At 40.9% G+C, this 22,103-nt stretch overlaps 1 protein-coding gene across 3 annotated transcripts in view; it reads right to left on the bottom strand.

The window, feature by feature from the left end:
- Positions 1-9,485: 9,485 nt before the first annotated feature.
- Positions 9,486-22,103, bottom strand: part of hnf4a (hepatocyte nuclear factor 4, alpha) — an 88,293-nt gene continuing 75,675 nt past the window's right edge. For all 3 annotated transcript variants that reach the window (XM_080204945.1, XM_080204944.1, XM_080204941.1), the window contains exons 8-10: positions 18,885-19,121; positions 16,631-16,753; positions 9,486-15,074 (exon numbers count right to left, since the gene is read on the bottom strand). In XM_080204945.1, the coding sequence (XP_080061071.1) occupies positions 14,941-15,074; positions 16,631-16,753; positions 18,885-19,121 (494 nt within the window). In that variant the 3' untranslated portion in view covers positions 9,486-14,940. The remainder of the gene's footprint in view (positions 15,075-16,630; positions 16,754-18,884; positions 19,122-22,103) is intronic.

Raw genomic sequence — 22,103 nt, 5'->3', positions numbered from 1 at the left:
AAGTTGATTACCATCCTATGAGTTATATCCCAGACAATTTTGTGTGTTTCCCTTTCCAGGGATGCACAAGTAAAAGGGCTGAAAAACTACTGCAACTCTGGTGTCTGTGTGCTGGTTTAGTGTTCTAGTTCTGCTGTGCTAGTGCATGCTCTGGAGATCACAGGCACCGTGGCACTGGAGGTAAAAGGATAAATTTTCCAGTGCCGCCAGCATGGGAATCGTTAAGAATAGGTCTGAAAATTTGGCGGACCATTTAAAGGTCCGTTACCCTCAGATGGGAATTTCCTTCCTAAAGTCTCTCACTCTCTCTCTGATTGCTGGAAGCAAGGCAGCAAAGTCAGAAAGGAAGCTGGGTAGTTTCTTTCAGCCATGCTGCAGAAACAAGAATTTCCAAACCAACAGCTCAACAGCTGAAGTCAGTGCTAGCAGAAACATCCAGCTTAATGGTCACCATCTACTCCTCATGGACAAGCCAAAGACTGATTTGTATACTTATAAAAAACCTTTTTAATTGGACTCCCTTCTCATGTGTGTATGTATGTTGCATTTTATTATTTGCTTCTCACCTTTTAGCACCTAATAAACTTACTCACTCTTTAATTCAAGAAAGTCTGGATGAATTGTTTCCTTTTAAAACATAAATACATTTGAACTGGGGAAAGGTACCCATGAGAGGGTACCTTTTTTTAGCTTAACCTTGTTTTGACCAACCAAGGTAGTTGAATAAAAAGAGATGCCAGTTTATCGCTCTTCAGTCAGGAACATAAAAAACTGGGGGTATCATGTCCAGAATCATAACAAATTTGGGGGCCTCAACCCTGGACAGGTGGTAAAATGTGTTAGTTAACATGGAGGTCAAAAGGTGGTGAGTGGCAATATGTGTTGGCATCAGTTGGTTCTAGGTCGGCATAAGGTGCTATTAAGGGCCATAGGGGTTGGCTGAGGGTGCAGGTGGGAATGAAGGGCATGGGAATTGGGCATGGGGAATGAATGAAGGTTTTCATGGAGGATATGAGGGCCCAGAGAGGTTTGTTGAGGGGTATAGGTTGACATTGTGGCTATAAATGGTCATGGAAGTGAAGGGGTATGAGATGGCATGAGTGCAAATGGATGGGGTATGTGGCAGATGAGAGTGTGTGAGAGGGTGAGAGCTAGGAAGCTTTATTGTTTTCTTTTGCAGCTGGACAAAGTGCTGGGTCACAGGAACCAGCCTTTTGTCCATCCCACCTCAGTACCCATCTGTGGTGTTGTGGTATTTTCACTAGACTAGTAAACTGGAGACCCAGAGCAAGATCTGGGGGCCTGGGTTCAAGTCCCATCATGACAGATGGTGAAATTCAAAATCAGTAAAAATCTGGAATTAAAAGTCCAATGTTGACCATGAAACCATTGTCGATTGTCGTAAAAGCCCATCTGGTTCACTAATGTCCTTTAGGGAAGGAAGTCTGTTGTCCTTACCTGGTCTGGCCTACATGTGACCCCTGATCACAGCAATATGGTTGACTCTCAAATGCCATTTGAAATGTTGCACAGGTAGGGACAGGGAATAAATGCTGGTTCACCAGCAACACACAAAAGAGTAAACTTTTTTTAAACAGCCTTTGAACTGTTTGTGGGGGAGGCAGGCAAGACTCTCATTACATACAATTCCCCTAATACCTAGAAACAAAATAGGAACTTCCAACCAGCTTTCCAGGAGTTGGATTTGTGAAACAGGGATTTTTCTCTGTGCTCCTGACTAGGGACCAAAAATCCACTGAACTATCAGTTGGTTTTCCTCAGGAAACAACATGGTAGCCTGAAGTTGCTGAACAAAAAAATCAAAGACCAAAGAAAAATTACAGTTACAAATAATAGAGCCAAAACAAATTACATCAAAATGAAAATACAAAGAACAAAGAAAATTACAGCATAGGAACAGGCCCTTCAGCTTTCCAAGCCTGCACTGACCAGGCTGCCCAACTGAACTAAAACCCCCCACTCTTCTGGGGACTATAACCCTCTATTCCCATCCTATTCATGTATCAATCAAGATGCCCCTTAAAAGTCACTATTGTTTCTGCAAACCTCCAACCTTCAAATCAATGCAATCTTCATAATACCAAAAACATCAAGATAATATTTATGGTTCACAAATTTATCTCATAGTAATCTAAAATATAGGAATAATTGTTCAAACCTTCAATGTCAAACAATTTGTCAGGAGATACTTTCCATCAGGAGAAAGCAGCTCAGTTGAAAAAAACATGTCCCTTACTTGAGAAAGGATGTACTGGCACTGGAGGGGGTGCAGAGGAGATTCACTAGGTTGATTCCAGAGTTGAGAGGTTTGGCTTATGAGGAGAAACTGAGTAGACTGGGGTGTACTCATTGGAATACAGAAGAATGAGGGGAGATCTTACAGAAACATATAAGATTATGAAGGGAATCGATAAGGTAGAAGCAGGGAAGTTGTTTCTACTGGCGGATGAAACTAGAACTAGGGGGGGCATAGCCTCAAAATAAGGAGAAGCAGATTTAGGACTGAGTTGAGGAGGAACTTTTACACATGGGTTATGAATCTGTGGAATTCCCTGCCTAGTGAAGCAGTTGAGGCTGCCTCATTGACCTTAAGGCAAGAATAGATACATTTTTGAACAGATCAGGAATTAAGGGTTATGGTGAGCGGGCTGTTAAGTGAAGCGTAGTCCGCAAAAAAAATCAACCATAATCTTATTGAATGATGCAGCAGGCTCCAGGGGCCAGATGGTCTACTCGTGCTCCTAGTTCTTATGTCATGAAGAATCCACAGTGGATGAAGCTCTTGCCTGACTTACCTTCAGGACTATGAAATAGTAGAATGAGTCTGGGCGGCACAATGGCACAGTGGTTAGTACTGCCACCTCACAGTGCTGGGGATCCAGGTTCGGTTCCCAGCTTGGGTCACTGTCTTTGTGGAGTTTGCACATTCTCCCCATGTCTGCGAGGGTTCCCTCCGGGTTCTCTGGTTTCCTCCCACAGTCCAAAGATGTGCTGGCTAGGGTGATTGGTCATGCTAAATTGTCCCATAGTGTCAGGAGGACTAGCTAGGGTAAATGCATGGAGTTATGGGGTTGGGGCCTGGGTGGGACTCGATGGGTCGGAAGGCCTCCTTCTGCACTGTAGGATTCTCTAGTTTTAAGACTACATTGAGCTGATGGATTAGTTACTCAACTAAGGTTATAAAATTGTAGAATCGTTATGGGGCAAATTTCCATAGAATTAAACAGACTAACTCGGAGGCAGGGAAAAGCAGCTGCTTTCTCTCAAAGAACCTGTTGAATTTAATGGCAGAACCATTAGCATTTTTCACTTCCATTTCCTGGTTGTAGCATGCCAGATGGATTGGGTCGGGATTAGCATGTGATGCTAGGGGTGGTAGAGGGAAAGATGAGTGGCCAGTGACAAGATTAATTTCTGGATTAGGGTGAATGACAGGAGGTCAGAAAGGAGAATGGAGATCAGAGGAGAGGTGGAAAGCCTGGTTTGGAGCTGATTGAAAGTGTCAGGGGAGCGGGGAAAATTTGGAGAGGTGCGGCAAGTTTAAATTTATTTATTAGTATCACAAGTAGGCTTATATTAATAATGCAATGAAGTTACTGTGAAAATCTCCTAGTTACCACACTGCGGCGCCTGTTTGGGTACACTGAGGGAGAATTTTGATTCCTGGCCTGGATCAATATCTGCGTAGAGTTTGCACATTCTCTCCGTTCTGTGTGGGTTTCCTTCGGGTACACCAGTTTCCTCCCTCAGTCTGAAAGACATGCTGGTTAGGTGCATTGACCCGAACAGGAGCTGGAGTGTGGCGACTAGGGGAATTTCACAGTAACTTCATTGTAGTGTTAATGTAGGCCTTGCTTGTGCTGAATAAATAAACTTTAAATTTATCTTTGGGACTGTGGGAGGAAACTAGACCATCTGGAGGAAATCCACACAGATACAGGGAGAATGTGCAATCTTCTCATAGACAGTGACCCACCTGGTAGGGGAGTTTGGAAGAATTGGTGGGGTGTTTGGAAGGGTGGTGGGAGGGAGATCAGAAGGGCCACAGTTGTCTGATCAAAGGGAGTTGATGAAGCAGTTAAACTGGATCCAGCAGATTAATGGAAAGGCAATTAGCTACTAGGTCCAACAGTCTTTATTTCCGTTTAGCCAATTAGGTTCCTGATGCCCAGAAAACTCAGCAGTTTGGGTGGTTAAATATGAGGCAGGTACCATCCTGATAAATAAATTAACAACCGACCTCCCGGCAATTGCTTCCTCACAATTCTGACAACATTCTTGTAGATCTTCTCTACACTTCCTGCTGCACTTTAATATCCTATTTGTGTTTGTATCTCATAAAATCCCGCCTGAGGCCAACAGAGAATTCTGTTCTACAAGCATCACCTGCCCCGATTCCAGGGTGGGTGGGGTGGTAAAATTCCAGCCTACATCTTTGCTATCCTATTCCTTAGAAATAAATTCCAATACTCTGAACTCTTTATGGCCTTTCCAGCTAATTTTAAGCAATTTACATAGCGGTATCCCCCCTTAAAGCATGTTCTAATGGTTTTCATTTCAGCACTGCTTGTAAATACCAGAACTTATTTGAAAAGCACTGCCTCCATTATAGTTTTAGTGCCATTACTGTGTAGATACCAAGAACTGCGTTGTAACTGCTCCGCCTGCTGCCTCTCCTAATCCCTCTGCTCAGCCATTGTCTCGAGCTCCTCATTCCCTGCTGCTTGTTGCTTTCTTCATCTGATATACTTGCTCTTTCTTGTTCTCCAAATCTGCTCCCTCCCCTTTGACATTCCCTACTTCTCTCGCTTGAACCCCCCCTCGCTTCCTTCTGCTTGCCACCCCCTTCTTCCCTCTCTGCTTGCAGTGAGCAAGGGGTCAGGAGAGGGACAGTGAGAAGGAGGAAGGGGTCAGGAGAGGGAAACAGTGCACTAAAAACAAAGAACAAACAGACCAAAGAAAAATACAGCACTGGAAATTTGGCATTTCAGTGACGACTCTCACCAACTTTTACAGATGCACCATAAAAAGCATTCTTTCTGGTTGTATCACAGTTTGGCTCCTGCTCTGCCCAAGACTGCAAGGAACTATAAAAGATCATGAATGTAGCCCAATCCATCACGCAAACCAGCCTCCCATCCATTGGCTCTGTCTACACTTCCTGCTGCCTTGACAAAGCAGGCAGCATAATTAAGGACCCCACGCACTCCAGACATTCTCTCTTCCACCTTCTTCCATTGGGAAAAAGCTATAAAAGTCTGAGGTCACATATTAACTGATTCAAGAACAGCTTCTTCCCTGCTGCTGTCAAACTTTTGAATGGACCTACCTTGCATTAAGTTGATTTTTCTCTAGTTATGATTGTAACACCACATTCTGCACTTTCCCATTTCCTTCTCTGTGATTGGTATCTTTGTTTGTATAGTGCAAGAAACAATACTTTTCACTGCATGTTAATACATGTGACAATAATAAATCAAATCAAATCAAAAAAGAATGGGCCATTTGGCCCTCCAAGCCTGTGCCAATCATGATGCCCTAACTAAATTAAAAAAAAACTTCTACCCTTACTCGGTTCATATCCCTCTATTCCCTCCCTTTTCACGTGGCCATCCGATGCCTCTTAAATGTTGTAATGTACCTACTTCCAGCACCTCCTCTGGCAGTGCATTCCAGGCATCCACCTCTCTCTGCATGAAAAACTTTCTCTGCGCACCTCCCTTAAACTTTCCCCCTCTCACCTTGAACTTGTGCCCCCTTGTAATTGACAATTGGAAAAAGCCTCTGACTATCCACCCTATCTATTCCTCTATCAGGTCTCCCCTCAGCCTCTGTCTTTCCAGCGAAAACAATCCTAGTTTATTCAACCTCTCCTCATAGCCGACACTCTCGTGACCAGGCAACAATTCTTGAGAATCTTCTTTGCACTCTGCCTAAAGCCTCCATGTCCTTCTGGTAGTGTGGTGACCAGAACTGCATGCAGTGCTCCAAATGTGGCCGAACCAAAGTTTTATATAGCTGCAAAATGATTTCCCAGCTCTTGTACTCAATGCCCTGGCTGAAGGCAAGCATGCATCTTCATCATCTTAGCCACCTGTCTTGCTACTTTTCGGGAACTGTAGATCCTTCTGTATGTTAATCTTCCAAAGGATTTTGCCATTTACAGTACAATTCACACCTAAATTTAATCCACCAAAATGCATCAACTTGCATTTGTCCAGATTGAACTCCATCTGTGCCCAATTCTCCAATCTATCTATATCCTGTTGTATGCTATGACAATCCCTGGCACTATCAGCAACTCCACCAATCTTTGTGTCATCCACAAACTTACTAATCAGACCACCCACATTTTCCTCCAGATCGTTTATATATACTACAAACATCAGAGGTCTCAGCACTGATCCCTGCGGAACACCAATAGCTACAGATCTCCATTCTGAAAAACACCCTTTCACCGCTACATTCTGTCTTTTATGAAAGTCAGTTCTGTATCCATCTAACCAGCCCACCCTGAATTCCATGTGACTTTAGTTTTGTGCCAATCTGCCATGTGGGACCTTGTCAAACGCTTTACTAAAGTCCACATAAATTACATCCATGGCCCTTCCCTCATCAATTATCTTTGACATCTCTTCAAAAAACTCAATCAAGTTGGTGAGACATGACCTTCCCCGTACAAAACCATGCTGCCTGTCACTACCTAGTCCATTTTCTTCCAAATGTGCATATATCCTGCCCCTCAGTATCTTCTCCAAAAGCTTCCCCACCATTGATGTCAGGCTCACTGGCCTATAATTTCCTGGATGATCCCTGCTTCCTTTCTTAAATAAGGGAACAACATTGGCTATTCTCCAGTCCTCTAGAATCTCGCCTATGGTCAGAGAGGATGCAAAGATATCTGTTCAGGCCCCAGCTTTGCCTCCCACAGTAAACTGGGATAGATCCATCCGGCCCTGGGGACCTGTCTACCTAATGCAATTTAGGATTTCTAACCTTGTGGGAGGATCAGGGAGGAAGGTGCAAACTGGAAGCAGTGAGGGGGAGGGGATGAGAGAGGCAGTTAGCAGGACGTGGAAGTGGTTAGCAGGAATGGCAAGTTGGAAGATGGTTAAAAGAGCAGTAAGTTAGTAAGAATAGTATGTAGAATATTTTTGGACTGTTTTTGAGACAGGCAATTGGGACAGAAATCTTCAACCGTTCATGCCGGTGGAATTCTCCTGCCAGCAATGCACCCTTGCCTGCGGGCTTCCTGCTGACATGGAGTGACATCAATAAGAATTCCCATTAATAGTGGTGGGACCAGAGAATTCCGCTGCTAGCACACAACATGCCACCTCCAGCTGGCAGGAAACATATGGCTGGGAGGCCAGAGATTCTTACCCTTGGTTTTTAATGTAAAAATTACAATCTGGGAACATAATACTCTTTTATATGCTTTTTTTATGTGAAAAGGATTTTTGTTTAACATGTCTTTGTTTAGCAAGCTGCATTTTAGGAACACATTAGTGCTAAATAAAGGATAGCTATATTTGCTTTTTCTACCCTGGTCCATTTTGCTATATGGCCTGTCATGCCAATCTTTGTCACATACGCCTTATGTAGCACCTTATCAAAGGCCAGCTGAAAGTCGATTTTTACTGCATCCACTGTATTGCTTTTGGCCTTTCTGTTCCTTCTCTAAAGAATTCAATAATGTTGATTAAACAAAACCTTCCTGTTAGAAATCCATGCTGATTATTTCTGATATGTTCTCCATCTCTAGTTGTTTGATTAGTTCATCCTTTAGCAAATGTTCTAGAAAATTTCCCACAACTGCTGTAAAGATAACTGGTTTATAATTTCCTGAATTTGTTCTATCTCAGCAATTTAAAATTGCTGTCTGTCTGCTTTCTGGCTCTGTTATATTTTTGAATTGAATTTCAAAATAGGGACATTAGTAAGTCTCATACCTCCTTCCTAGTCTCTTCGTCAAGATTCTCCCATTTACCTGCTGTAACTTCAGTGGACAAACTGTGGATAGTCTAGAAAAATGTAAATCTTTATAGGATTTCCATAGTTTCTGTCTTGAAGATATCCTGGAAGAAAAAAGAGTTTCCATAGAATTTTACATGCCCTCAAAAAGACCTGGGCAGTCCAGCCCATGGTCCACATGACATTGGCGCACCTGAATAAAGGGAAAATTCCCTTTGGATGAATCCTTTCACTTTCAAAAGGGATGAACCATTTGAAATTGGCCTGTGCTTCTCCAGAGGGTGTCCAAGTGTGAGACTGCTTAGGACTAGAAGATAAACACCTCGATTAGATTGATTTCACCTCCATCGCCTAAGCAGTAATCTGGCAGTGGCTCACCCAATTTCTTTATACAACCCACCCCATTTTCATTGCATTGTTTTCAATGGAATTCAGAAGAGTCAGCTTCTGTGCAGAGTGGATGATCCATTCCACCAGCTTACTGCTTTCTGAGGCAGCACGGTGGCACAGTGGTTAGCACTGCTGCCTCACAGCGCCAGGGACCCAGGTTCAATTCCTGGCTTGGGTCACTGTCTGTGATGAGTCTGCACATTCTCCCCGTGTCTGCATAGGTTTCCTCCGGGTGCTCCGGCTTCCTCCCACAGTCTGAAACATGTGCTGGTTAGGTGCATTGGCCATGCTGAATGCTTCCTCAGTGTATCTGAATAGGTGGTGAGTGTGGTGACTAGGGGATTTTCATAGTAACTTCATTGTAGTGTTCATATAAGCCTATTTGTGACATTAATAAATAAACTAAAAAAAAGGGAGTGCAGACAAAAGTCTGCTCCAAGTCTCCTTTCTTGAGAATTGGGTGTAATACTTTGTCAAGCATAAGAAATTGAAAAGTACCTCTGCACTAAATTGCAAAACCAATATAAGGCTAGCAATCTGATGCACCATATTTGGAAGCAATGCTGTTAATTTGTAAAATATTGTACAGTTTGGCTTGGGAAAGGTCATTTTTATTGACTATTATTATTGAAATACTAAATGTTGTTAAATAGCGAACCATTAGAAGTCACCAAGGTCAAAGTTTATTAATTAATCTTGATAGGAAAGTGCCTTTAAAGGCATTGAAAAGATATGATACAAAGTCCACCCATCCAAGCTATGGGACAGTTGATTTTATTCAATTATAAACGTTCACAGATCATTAATATTAATACTTATATTGTACCTCCAAAGATCTCCATTAAAGAAATATTACAGCATTGTGTACAAATGAATAATTACAACTGCTGGATTCCCTTACATTAACCAGAAACAAATCCCAATGTTGCACAAGGAAAGTGATGATATTACTGAGGAAGGGCCCTAAACTTGAAAAATGAATCTATCCATTTTTTCCCCACAGTTTGCACTGCTGTTTATTCCAGCATCCAGCATATTTAGTGCAATTGCTGAGCTGCCTTTTTGAAGGCAAATAAGACAAATAGTCAGAAACAGTGAAAAACATAGAAAAGATCTTTTATTTCTGTTTTTACAAGGGTTAAAGAAATGGCAACAATACATTAATAATTACAGTATTCAGGACTGAGGCAGTATACATTAGAGATTTAAGGAAATGGTTTTTATTTGTAATGAAACATTAATAACGAAATACCAAACACAGTGAAAACTGCATGGACGAAAAGTATAAAATGTAAAATGTACAGTTTGCGCTAAAGAACTATATCATTCTCTTAATTGGCATTAATCAGTGATATGATTTATAAAAATAATGTCATAGTTTCATGAAAAATTACATCCGTATTACAATAAATTAATTAGAGCTATTGTCATTATTTGTTCTATGTACAAATAAATGCTACCTGGCTGCAGGTAGTTGAAGAACATTTTCTTTTTAACTTACTCATTTTAGAGCTTCTGGCAGTTGTGAGCACTCTAACCCCACCCAGGTGCTGTAAGCATGAAAATAATTCAATATGTGAAGTGCAAAATCTACAGTTACAAATCTATTAATGCTTTATCATTGGCACTTTTGCTACAAGCAGACAAAGATTGAACTGCCTGCCAGTGTGTGCTTTGCCATTATGCTTGGTGGGATATAAACTCTTTGCAACTGAACTGTGGTTTGTAAAACATACAAATCATTGCGTTGAGACAGATGTTCATCAGAAATACTTTACCAAATTTAAACCATGGCAACATATTAGAAAACAATGACTGCTGCATTTTGTAGATAAACACACATATTTGAACCTTATATTTTTGCTATGGTACAGAGGAGCTGCTGCCAACCAGAAAGATTATTTTGAGACTTGAGAAATTTACCAGCACCTGAGATAACATGAACTCATAGTCATTTTTCAGAGAGCTATCGTTTATGAAGGGTAATTTAGGTTAAATGTTAACCACAGCATGAACGTTCAGCCTGATTGACCCGAACTGTCATGTGTCGACCAATTGGCATTATCAGACAACAGTCACTAGCCAGAGAATATTTCTGCTTAGTGCACCAAAGTGCAGGAAATTCAAAGAATTCTCAAGATGTTGCTGAATGGCACATCATTATGCAATGGCAGTCACTGTGGGACGATTGAGCGCACATTATTTCTGGAGCTGTACATGGCTGGCCACAACAGAGGAGTAAGAGTATGAGGCACCTTTGTGGTGTAAGCCGTTATCAGTGTTTTTCTCTGCTATGGTTTTAGAATTTAAAAAAAAAATCAGAGGAATGTCAATCTATTGACTGTAGATTTTCAGACTTTGATTTGACAGTTGACTCAAATACTCAATATTGCATTAGCTTCAGCGCACTCAGTCACTCCTGTAACCAATCAATATATACAGAGTTGGTACTATGTCTGTGCCTCTGCTGCACCAAGTGTGAAATCTGACCAATATCCTTCAGGTTGTTCAGTTGTTACAGGGTGGTTTAATGATGTTTCATAAACTGCACAATGGAGCATCAATACTGTGATGAGTTTTCTTGTACTTGATGGATAAAACCAATTAATTTACATCATAAACATTCAACAGAGGAATTGTTTGAAACATTGGTCATAAAATAATGCAAGCATGCTTATATACTAACATTGTTCAATCAAGACTATTCAAACATTGTATTCATTATTCTATTATAAGATGTGTCTTTTAAATATGCTCCTTTACAATGCAGGAAGGATTTTGCCAAAGTGCTATTAAAACCCTGTTTATTAAATAGACTAAACATTACCCCAGAAGTATTTTACATGAATGAAAGTATTTCATGTGCATTAGAGGCTCTGTTATTCACAGAAAGTGAAAAGGAATCACCTTGGTTTAAATAAAATGGCATGTAATAAATCTACTTTTGGAACACAAATATTCTGCTGATAGTTAGGAATTCAAAGCACAGACTAGCTGTGATGTCATGCCAACAAATAATCTTTGCTGTCTGAGTTTCAGCAAATAGGATAACAATATTTGCCTTTATTTTTAATTATATTAACTGCTAAAGCAAACAGTTATAGAAAAGTTGCATTTTCATTAGCTCATTGTTAACATTTTAAAAGAAAAGTGTTTCACTTCAAACTAGTTGAAAAAGATGATTACTTTAATGAAAAAAAAACCTGATATAATTTTATCAGAGGCCTCTGTTTTAAATAAAATATTCCTGAGGTAGTGAGCCCTAAAGTCAATGGGTTTTGGATTGTTCTGAAGTCGTGTTGGAGCAGGTAGGTAAGCATGTAGTGACATTCTTATTGCACAGAGTAATGCAGGGTAGCAGGAATGATGGAAGGGTACATGAATGTACTTACTATTCCTCAAGCTGGTATGGATCCTAATGGCAAGTCTAGTGAAAGATGGGTTGTAACAGAATAGTTCTTTTCATATTTTTCAAAAGTTATATTATTGCCCTTGTTAAAAGACTTGCATTTATTATCATTTGTAAGGCATCAATGTAAACGGCAACATGATGATAATATGCAAAATCTACACTTTAGTGCTTTGTGCTAGATCAAATATTGTAGACAAACTTCCCTGTGCTCTGAAATAGGTTGTGGAACCAACTGGCCCTGGAAGTCAGCCTACCAAAATTACTGTCAACACTCTTTTACTGAGCATTATCTGATTCCCTGCTAAAGCAATGCCGGAGTTAGGAGAACTCCACAGAAATCTACCTCAAAAGTACATGAGAACGAAAAAGATGTGCAATTTTAAAGCGTCTTTCACAACTTCAGGACAACCCAAACTGCTTTTTAGTTAAAAAGTTCTTTTAAAGAATAATCCCTATTGCAATGCAGGAGGACTAAATTGGCAGTCCAGTCATTCTGCCTGTTTCTAGTTCACTTGTGATTGATGTATCTCTCCACTATAAGTGAGGTGATAAATTGTGACCACTATGTGGGAGAAAATGGCATTTGAAAGGATGGCATCCTATCTCAATGTAGGATCCACTTGTGTGGCAGTTCAAGTATGTATGGCTGGTAAAAAAGAAGAGATGCAAAGCTCCCATTTGACACGTAATACGTATTGTACATGTATTCATTTGTATAGAAGTGCACAGCGCACTAGGAAAGAGCGGTAATTTAAGTTTTTACCATTGGATGGAATTACTAGATCAACAAAGGTCACCACTACTGTATTTGCAGCAGTGAAAGATTTTCCTTCAAATCATTCAAGTAAATTAAACATTTTACATTGTAATGTGTATAATTTCTTTTTCTCATATGTACATCTATTCAAATTTCAACTATTGAAATGATATAAAAGAGAATCTAAAAATATGATATGCAGAAGTACACTAATAATAAATGAAGGGAAGGACGAAGGAACTAAGTTTATAGAAAAATCCAAATACCACCAATTCATAAATATTAAACTCACTTAACTTTCAATGGGATAATTAAGTTGGTTCTCCATAGAAAATCAGAATATGTACTCAGAGTCAAAACATTGCAAATTCACCTTGAGTTTATGTCAAAATCTAGTTCACATCTAGTCAGGCAGTGGTGACTATAAGTCAGATACTGTACATTCTTTAAATGTGACAAGTACAGATCTTTATGAGTACAAAGTTCAGTTGAAAAGCTCAGAAGTCAGTTTTAAGCTGGGGCATGTTCAGGGTGGAAGGGATGAAGGGTGGGAGTGAAATCCCCATGGCGAGTTCGGCATGAATGTTGGGACATTTGGCAGCTCAAGTTGAACGCTGTTGCACCGTCCACTGGCTAAAACTGACAGATGGGGCACCAGGCTCAGTGGCTGAGAGCAGAAATAAGGACCTGAGGATGCTGGGGCACCAAGGGGTCATCCCTGGCATGATAATGTTGGGGGGCAGTTTTCATCGGTGACACTGAAGGCAAGAGGGAGAGGCAAGGCCCAAAGGTGAAGAAGTAAGGGCTTGGGGGCCCTCAAAGAATCCTCAGAAAAGTTCAATGTAAAATTTTAACCTGGCCACTCCACTGATTTCCATCAGATTCTGATGTTGGATTTGGCCCCTGTGGAGCTACTAAATCACTCACTTTGGTGTTGTGGTACTTATGACATTACTGGGTTATAATTTCAAATATGCCTTAATTCCTTAATGGGATAGCTGTCGCTGGCCAGACCAGAATTTATTGCCCATCTCTAATTGCCCTTGAGAAGGTGGTAGGGAACCACCCTGTTGAATCACTGCAACCCATGTGGTGTAGGTACATCCACATTGCTGTTAGGAAAGGGGTTCCAGGATTTTGACCCAGCGACAGTGAAGGAACAGCACTTTATTTCCAAATCAGTAAAGTTAGTAACTTGGAGGGGAACTTGCGGATGGTGGTGTTCCCATGTATATGCTGCCTTTGTCTTTCTCGGTGATCAAAGACGCAGGTTTAGAAACTGCTGTCAAAGAAACATTGGTAAGTTGCTGCAGTGTAACTTGTAGATGGTGCACACTGCTCCTACTGTGCATTGGTGGTGAAGGGAGTAATGTTTATGATGGTGGATGGGATGCCAATCAGGTAGGCTGCTTTGTCCGGGATGGCCGAAAGCCTCTTCATCTGGACAAGTGGAGAGCATTCCATCACACTCCTGACTTGTGCCTTGTACGTGGTGGACTGGCTTTGGGGAATCAGGAAGTGAGTTACTCATCATAGACGTCCAAATCTGCTCTTGTAGTTGGTCCAGTTCAGTTTGTGGTCAATGGTAACTCCCACTGGGGATTGTTAGTGGGGGATTCAGCAATGGTAATGTCAGTGAAGGTCAATCATGATGGCTGCATTCTGCCTTGTTAGAGATGATCATTACCTGAAACTTCTACGGCACGAGTGTTACTTTCCAGCTATCCTCTCAAGCTTGAATGTCGTCCAGGTCTTGACGTATTTGGACATGGACTACTTCAGCACATGAGGAGTAGTGAACGGTACTGAATATTGCGCAATAATTAATGGACAGCCCCACATCTGACCTTAATGATGGAGGAAAGGTGCTTGATGAAGTAGCTGAAGATGGTAGGGCACTACCTTGAGGAGGTCTTGCAGTGACCTCCTGTCTCCCTGTGCTACACTGCTGTCCCCTACTTTAGAAGAGTTAAAATCTGGACAGTGAACATCAAGGTCATGATAAGACCCCTTTACTATCTTAATCTACCATTATAATCTCCTGTCTGTGCAATAACCATTGGATACCCAGAATTAAAATCGACCAGAAAGATGAAGGAAATGGCTGTCATTATAGATGCCGGATCCCAAATTATTAAATTAATTGAACCAAATATTTTCACACTGAAAAGCAGCCTCTTGGATACTCAGGGAACAGTATTACAATGACAGACAGTTAAACATGTCTTAACATTAATCTTTTGCTTATCTTTGGATTCATCTGTGTTGTCTCTTACAATGGAACCCTGCTCTTAATAAAGCAGCATTCTCAGAATATGGTCCTCTAGGTGTGGAAAACCTATTGAGTTTTTTTTTATCACTTTTCCTCTGGCACGAATCCCAGATGTTAAATTGCCTCTTGTTTTGGAATGGTTTGTTGAGGAATGGATGTTGGTGCTTTTGAGACAGAACCTGCTACCAGTTTGTATGGCTCAGATGCTGACCCTCCAGGTGGAGAAGGTAATGGAGTTTCAGGTGTGGCTGCGGATATAAAAGAAACAAACCAAATCAAGAATTTTTTAAAACAAAACACAAGTAATACAAGAGACATATTGAAAACGTAATGGATTTCTGGTCACAGTATTTGTATAGAGCAATAAACCCTGCTTAACAGCGTCTCTACTTTCTCAGAAGGCTAAGGAAATTCGGCATGTCCGCTACAAGGCCCACCAATTTTACAGATGCACTATGGAACGCCTTTCCAGGTGTATCACAGCTTGCTCTGAACAAGGACTAAGAAACTACAAAGCATTGTGAACATAGCCCAATCAATCATACAAACCAACATCCCATCCATTTACTCTGCTTACATTTCCTGCTGCCTCAGAAAAGCAGCCAACATAATCAAGGACCCCGTGCACCCGACGCATATTCTCTTCCGCCTTCTTCTGTCGGAAAAAGGATGCAGAAGTCTGAGAACACGTACCGACCGAATCAAGAACAGCTTCTTCCCTGCTGCCACCAGACTTTTGAATAGACCTATCGTATATTAAACTGATCTTTTTCTATACCCTAGCTGTGATTGTAACACTATGTTCTGCACCCTCTCCTTTCCTTCTCCCCTGTGTAGTCTATGAATGGTATGTTTTGTATGTATAGCGTGCAAGAACCAATACTTCTTACGTATCCCAATATATGTGACAATAATAAATCAAATCAAATCAAATCAAATAACACATAGCGGCAACTACCAATGGTCCTAATGGTACACTTCCATTGTACCTCAGTGTGAATCTGCTAGAAGGACCTGAATTTAAACCTCCATCTATCTCTTATGAGGCCAATACCAGGAATCCCATTCCCTCAGATAGCAAGAGATCAGGGCGTAATTGCCAGCATTGTAATCTGTCTCTCTTCGTGCAGCAACCTCGTACAAAGGTTGCTAATCATGACTCAGTAATGTCACGATATCACAATGGGGAAGTAGAAGAGGCCAGCCCCAAGAATCCTTTGGCAGGTCCAAGGGTGGAAGCCTTGCCATCAATATTATTAAGCTGTGCTCTGTAAGCAACTAAGCTAAACGACCACAGGCTTTGTGGGCTATTGTTAAAGACATTAAGCAGAGGTTGGTGCTTTTCATCACAAAAGGAAACAATTATCAGTCTGATCAAGCGAGGCAGATCCTATCCATCTTATCGTTTCTCAGCTTCTTGGCTAAGATCAACTATAAGGTCAAACTTGAGATCAGGTGTATCACCTATTCTTGTCAGCTTGGATCTAGTACGTTCTTTTGCTGTGAACCACGAATTCGATTGAATTTGAATTACTTCTTGGAGCAAGCAAAGAGATGGGTTAGGCGCTTGCCCCATCGACCCTGCACATTGGCTTTGTAGCTCTGAAAGGGGAATAAGTCTTATACTGGTTACTGACAGAGCAATATTAGCATCGGCACATTGGTCCTTTCTATTGGAAAATGATTTATGACAAATCAAAAACAAAGAAAAAAATAGATATATAAAATAAGCTCTTGAACTGTATGGAAAAGAAAATTATCCTACAGTGAGGTCAATTTTGGATTAGCATTATGTAATACTTACAGATCTGTCCATTTTGTACTGGAGCAGGCATTGCACTGGCTACTATCACATTGCTTGCCAGATGTTCCTGGACTAGATGAGGATGTAGTGAATGGTGTGTATGTGGTGTCTCATTTGCAGTACCTGAAACACAAAGGATAATTGAGAACCTGAGAAAAGATAGTGAGGTTGAACTTCTGTGGGATTTCTCCAGATTATCTGTACAACACCTTTCCATGCAAATACAGAAGATTAAATAACAAAAGCTTTCATGTTGCAAGGCCAAATGGAGTAATAATCAGACAAATAAAGAAACAAAATATATAGCTAGAGGAGGTATGAATGGCGGGATCCTGAATAGCTAACATTAAACACAAAGGAAAAAAGAAGGAAGGAAATAAAGCATCCCTTTCTCTGTCCAAGGTCCCAAATACTCCTTCCAGATGAAAGAGTGATTTACATGTTCACGGGTTGTGGGCAATGTTGGCAAAATCATCATGTGTTGCCCATCCCTAATTTACATTGAGAATGTGGTGTGAACCAACTTTCTGAAGCATTTCAATCCACCTGGTGTAACTACATCCACAGTACTATGAGGAAGAAAGTCCCAGGGTTTTCATCCAGCGACAGCGAACAGGTCATGATGTAGCTCTAACTCAGGATGACGTGAGACTTGGAAGGGAACTTGCAGGCAGTGGTGTTTCCATGGTTCTGCTTTGCTTGTCAATCTAAGCAGCAGAGGTTGCTGGTTTGCAAGGGACTGTTGAAGATGGTGAGTTGCTGTGGTGCACACAGTTGTCCCTGTGCGTCAATGGTAAAGGAAGTGATTGTTCAAGGTAATGGAAACTGGGACTGAATGGAGCTGATCCACAGCAACTATAGAATGAAAGGGAGGTTGTGAACACAGAGTAGCCACCCAGTCTGTTTGGTCTTCCAAATGTAGGCCTGCTTGACTGTGCATTCATCAATCTATATATATCTGTATGTTCACAGATATACCATTCGACCACAGTATTGGTAGGACAGTCAATAGAAAGTCCTTGTAGAAACAAGTCCTGTTTTCACACAGAGAATTTATCCTTTATAACCTTTGGATACAAAATTGAGTTCAGCATTTTTAGATTGTGGGATGGGATTTTACGGCCTCGGTCAACCAAAGACTGGAAAATCCTGCCTGAGATCAACAGACCTTCCCATTGACCACCCGTCACCCGCTCTGATTCCCGTGGTGGGCAGGGGGTAGAATTCCAGCGCATATCTTCTGCTCCCATTTTGTTTTATTTTTCTTTGTTCGTTTGGCTTATTCTCATTTTTTTTCTCTCCTATTTCCTTTGCTTTTAGATGATAGCCATTCAGGATCCTGCCATTCACAACTCCACGGGCCACATCTTTCGATCCTTCATTTGTCTCATTCCTAATCCATTTAGTCTTGCACCAAATTCTCCTGCCCTTCACTCCTATTACAGACCTTCCCCTTTGTCCTTTAGCCCACACTCTCCCATGCACGTACTCCAAAGCTTTCCAACTATTTCCGATCTGATGGAAGTTCACAAAACTGAAAATATGACTCTGCTTCTCTGTCCACTGCCCAAAGTCTGTCCACCATCTACAAATCAGGAGTGTGATGGAATACTCTCCACTTGTCTGGGTAAATGAAACTCCAACAACAATCAAGAAGCTCGATACCATCCAGGACACAGCATCCCACTTAACAGGCACTTCCATTCACATTAAACATTCACTCCCTCCACCACCAATGCATAGTGGCAGCAGTGTGCACCGTCTATAAGATGCTTTGCAGGAAAACTACTTTGGTAGAACCTCCCAAAAACACATTGACGGACAAGGGTGGGAATGCATGGGAACACGATCAGCTGCAAGTTACCCTCTGAGTCATACATCATCCTGATTTGGAACTATATCACCTGGGTCAAAATGTCACTGGGTCAAAATCCTGGAACTCTCTAACAGCACTGTGGGTATACCTGCACCACAGTAACTGCAGTGGTTCAAGAAAGCAGCTCACTGACACCTTCTCAGGGGGAAGTCAGGATGGTTAATGAACATTGATTCAGCCAGTGATGCCCAGTTACTGTGAAAGAATTAAAATAAGAAAGAAATACTTCAAGCATTTGACATTTTGATTTCAGATTTCCATCATTACACAGGATTTTGCAATTGTGTGAATGCTGAACTTGTCTTTTATCTTTGGCACGAGTTTTATATTACACTGTTGGATCAACCTCAGAGAATTTAGTTGAAAATTTTTCCTCACCTCCCAGAAGCATCTCTTGAAGAAGGTTGTCAATTTTAGCCATTCCAAAGAGTTTGACAAACTGTATTTGCTCTATCATTTGCCAGGTGATGCTCTGTAGAGTGGGTAGCAATAGCAGCAGTTCTCCAAATCGACCCCGAGAGTCATATTGTCTGTCGTTAATATAGTCCTCCAAACTCACTTGCACCTGGAATCGCATGCGTTTGATTTTGGCAGGGTTACTGAGTCCTTTGGCATCTGCGGATAGACGTTAGTCATTTTAGAACTGTATTATTCCACCCTATTTCCTTGCCTTGAACACACAAGTTAAAATGAGAGATAATTTTGATTTATAACTTTAATGCATCTTTCTCATAAGACATTTATTTAAACATATCTTATTTGTTTCAAGATAATTAAACTGGCACAATAGGATTATATGTTGGATTATACACTCCATTAAGGCCGTTAATCAATGTTTACAACTGATATTTTATCTGCGTTGGGCGCACACTCTGGGAGGCTTGGCTGCTTTAGCAATGCGACTTGGTGGTGGTGGGGGTGCTGAAATATAAGTCACCTGGACCCATCAGAGAGACCTTCCTTGAAGGTCATCCCCCTTCCCCAACTTTAACCCTCCCCTGGAGAGGCAATACAAAATAAAGGATACAATTTTAAAAGGAGTGCAGGAACAGAGGAACCTTGGGGTGTTAGTGCACAGATCAGTGACGGTGGCAGAGCAGGTTGTGAGAAAGTTAGTGAAGGCATACAGGGACTTGGCTTGAAAAATAGAGTACAAAGACATGGAGTACCAAAAGCAAGCAAGTTATGTTAAACCTTTAAATACTGGCACAGATTCAACTGAAGTACCTGTCCATTTCTAAGCACCACATCAGGAATGTAGTGAAGGTATTGAAGAGGTTGCAGGCAACATTTACAAAATGCTTTCAGGGGTAAGGGATTTCAGTTACATGACGTGACAGTTTTGGACTCAGTACAGTAAGGAAAATCTGTAATTTCTTTGAAAAAATGTGGAGGGTGATTCTCCCATTCCACTGTGTTAATTTTTTTAGTGCAGCGGGCCAGGAGAATCCTGTGATGGTCGACGAGCAGGATTCACGTATGTGTTCCAGCCCCCGATAGTGTCTCCCAGTGCTGGATTACTGGCAGCATCAGCTCTGCGTCGGAAATCAGCGGGCAGGCACCAAGACCATTTAAATAGATATTTCCTCCTACTCAGGCCACCTTTCTCCTCAGGGACCCCACAGTCTCCTTTCCCCTCAACCCCCCCAATTAGGCCCTTCCCCTTCAGTCAAGCTCCCTGTCTCCTCAGCCCCCTCAATTCAGGCCACGCACCTTGGCAATGCCAATAGTCAATCACACTGGGATTTTGGCAAAAGCCTTCAGCTGCGAATGGTAAGTGGGCTGGATTGAGAGGAAGGTAGTTTTTGAAGATTAAAATTTTTATAAAATTTTCTTCTATATCAAAGTATTTTGGCACCATTTTTAAACAATAGACCATGAGCAATAATGGTGAAAATGTTACATTGAACAGCTGGTAACTATGATCATCCCCTTGTGTGAAAATGTCAACTTCAGGATTATTGTTGATGCAAATGTTCTTAGTTTTACGCAATAAGAGGCAGCTCCTTAGAGTGTATATTTTGGCATTCACACTTTAATACACGGCATTGTAAATACTGAGCTTATAATCATTCATCTGTGAACTAGAACATAGCCAATGTAAACACTCTGTCACACCTAATTCCCTTTAAGCTGTCCAAAGGAATCCCATTATTTTAAATGTTAAACATATGTCTTGACTCTTCTGCGTTATAACATATCTTTCCTGGAAAATTGCTTCATGTACAATAGTTTGTTAAGATTATATATTTTTTATTTATCAATGTCACAAGTAGGCTTACGTCAACACTGCAATGAAGTTACTGTGAAAATCCTCTTGTCGCCACACTCTGGCGGCTGTTCAGGTACATTGAGGAAGAATTTATCATGGCTAATGCATCTAATCAGCACTTCTTTTGGACTGTGGGTGGAAACTGGAACACCCAGAGGGGAGAACATGCAGACTCTGCACCATGACTCAAGCTGGGAATCGAACCTGGGTCCCTGCTGCTGTGAACAGTACTAACCACTGTGCTGCCATGCCTCCCTACAAAATGATACATACCATCAGAATCTAAGGCTTTGTTGGCCTGTTTATCCTTTTAGCTGCCCCTTATAGTCAGTGCTATCAATAAAAACACTCTTAATTATTTTAAAAACTAGATTATGCCCTGAAAATCTGCAATTAATCTGCATCAGAATCCTACTGTAACTTTAGCCCGGGCAGCCACAAACTCAACTTAGACCCCCATTTTGGCTGGTGAGTCAAAATTTTGAATTGATCCTTCCCCAGCCTTTACAAGTGACACTGCGAGGACAGGGCTGTCATGGGAATTCTGAATAACAGTACTCCTAAGCTCTGGCACTTCTATGGGACCAGCAGAACTCCACGAACTCTAGGCAACACATTTGGCCTGTCGGGAGCTAATAATAAAAACAACCGGATTAAGAAACCCCGACAACTATTTTGATCTGATTTTTCCTTAAGTGTAGCTCCATATAAAATGTATAGCAGCACAGAAACCTGATAGTGACATGAAGGCAATAACTTAGTTTTTTAGTTCAGATAATGCTGGTGAACTGTTTGAACCTCAATGGCTGTTTATTTGTATGTATGTGGAAAGTGGATATTGATAAAGATTATGGAAAATTATATGTTTTCCAGTGAAATTCACATGTACAAAACATAATATCAACTAATTTAAAACATTTGTATTTCAAATGCATTGAATGGATTAGTTTAATTATGAATCACATTGTTATGTGTCAATGAACAAGGACAAAAGCTTCACATTTAAACTACAATGGTGATTTTTTTGGTACTATTTGGATAAATAGTTTAAAATAGAGGTATTAATCATGGGTGTAATACAAAATAAAGGCAAACCACCTTATTCCTGTATTTATTTGCCAAGTTTCTCCTCTCAGCAAGTTGTTAGCGCTCCAAATGTTATCCTGGTTCAAATTAACTGGCAGGATAAAAACATTGTGGTGTGTATGGTGCAGTAATATTTGACATTGCCTTTACCCAATTGCGAAGTTTTATGATTGTTTTGATTTTGTTTTATGAGTCTACTTTAGGGGAATTGTCAATGTAATTGAAATATTTTTAATATT

The sequence above is a fragment of the Carcharhinus amblyrhynchos genome, chromosome 16, assembly GCF_965287045.1.
Source record: "Carcharhinus amblyrhynchos chromosome 16, sCarAmb.v2.hapA, whole genome shotgun sequence".
Classification (NCBI taxonomy): Eukaryota; Metazoa; Chordata; class Chondrichthyes; order Carcharhiniformes; family Carcharhinidae; genus Carcharhinus; species Carcharhinus amblyrhynchos.
Note: the sequence above shows the minus strand (reverse complement) of the source record. Positions and strands in the feature narration are given on the sequence as shown.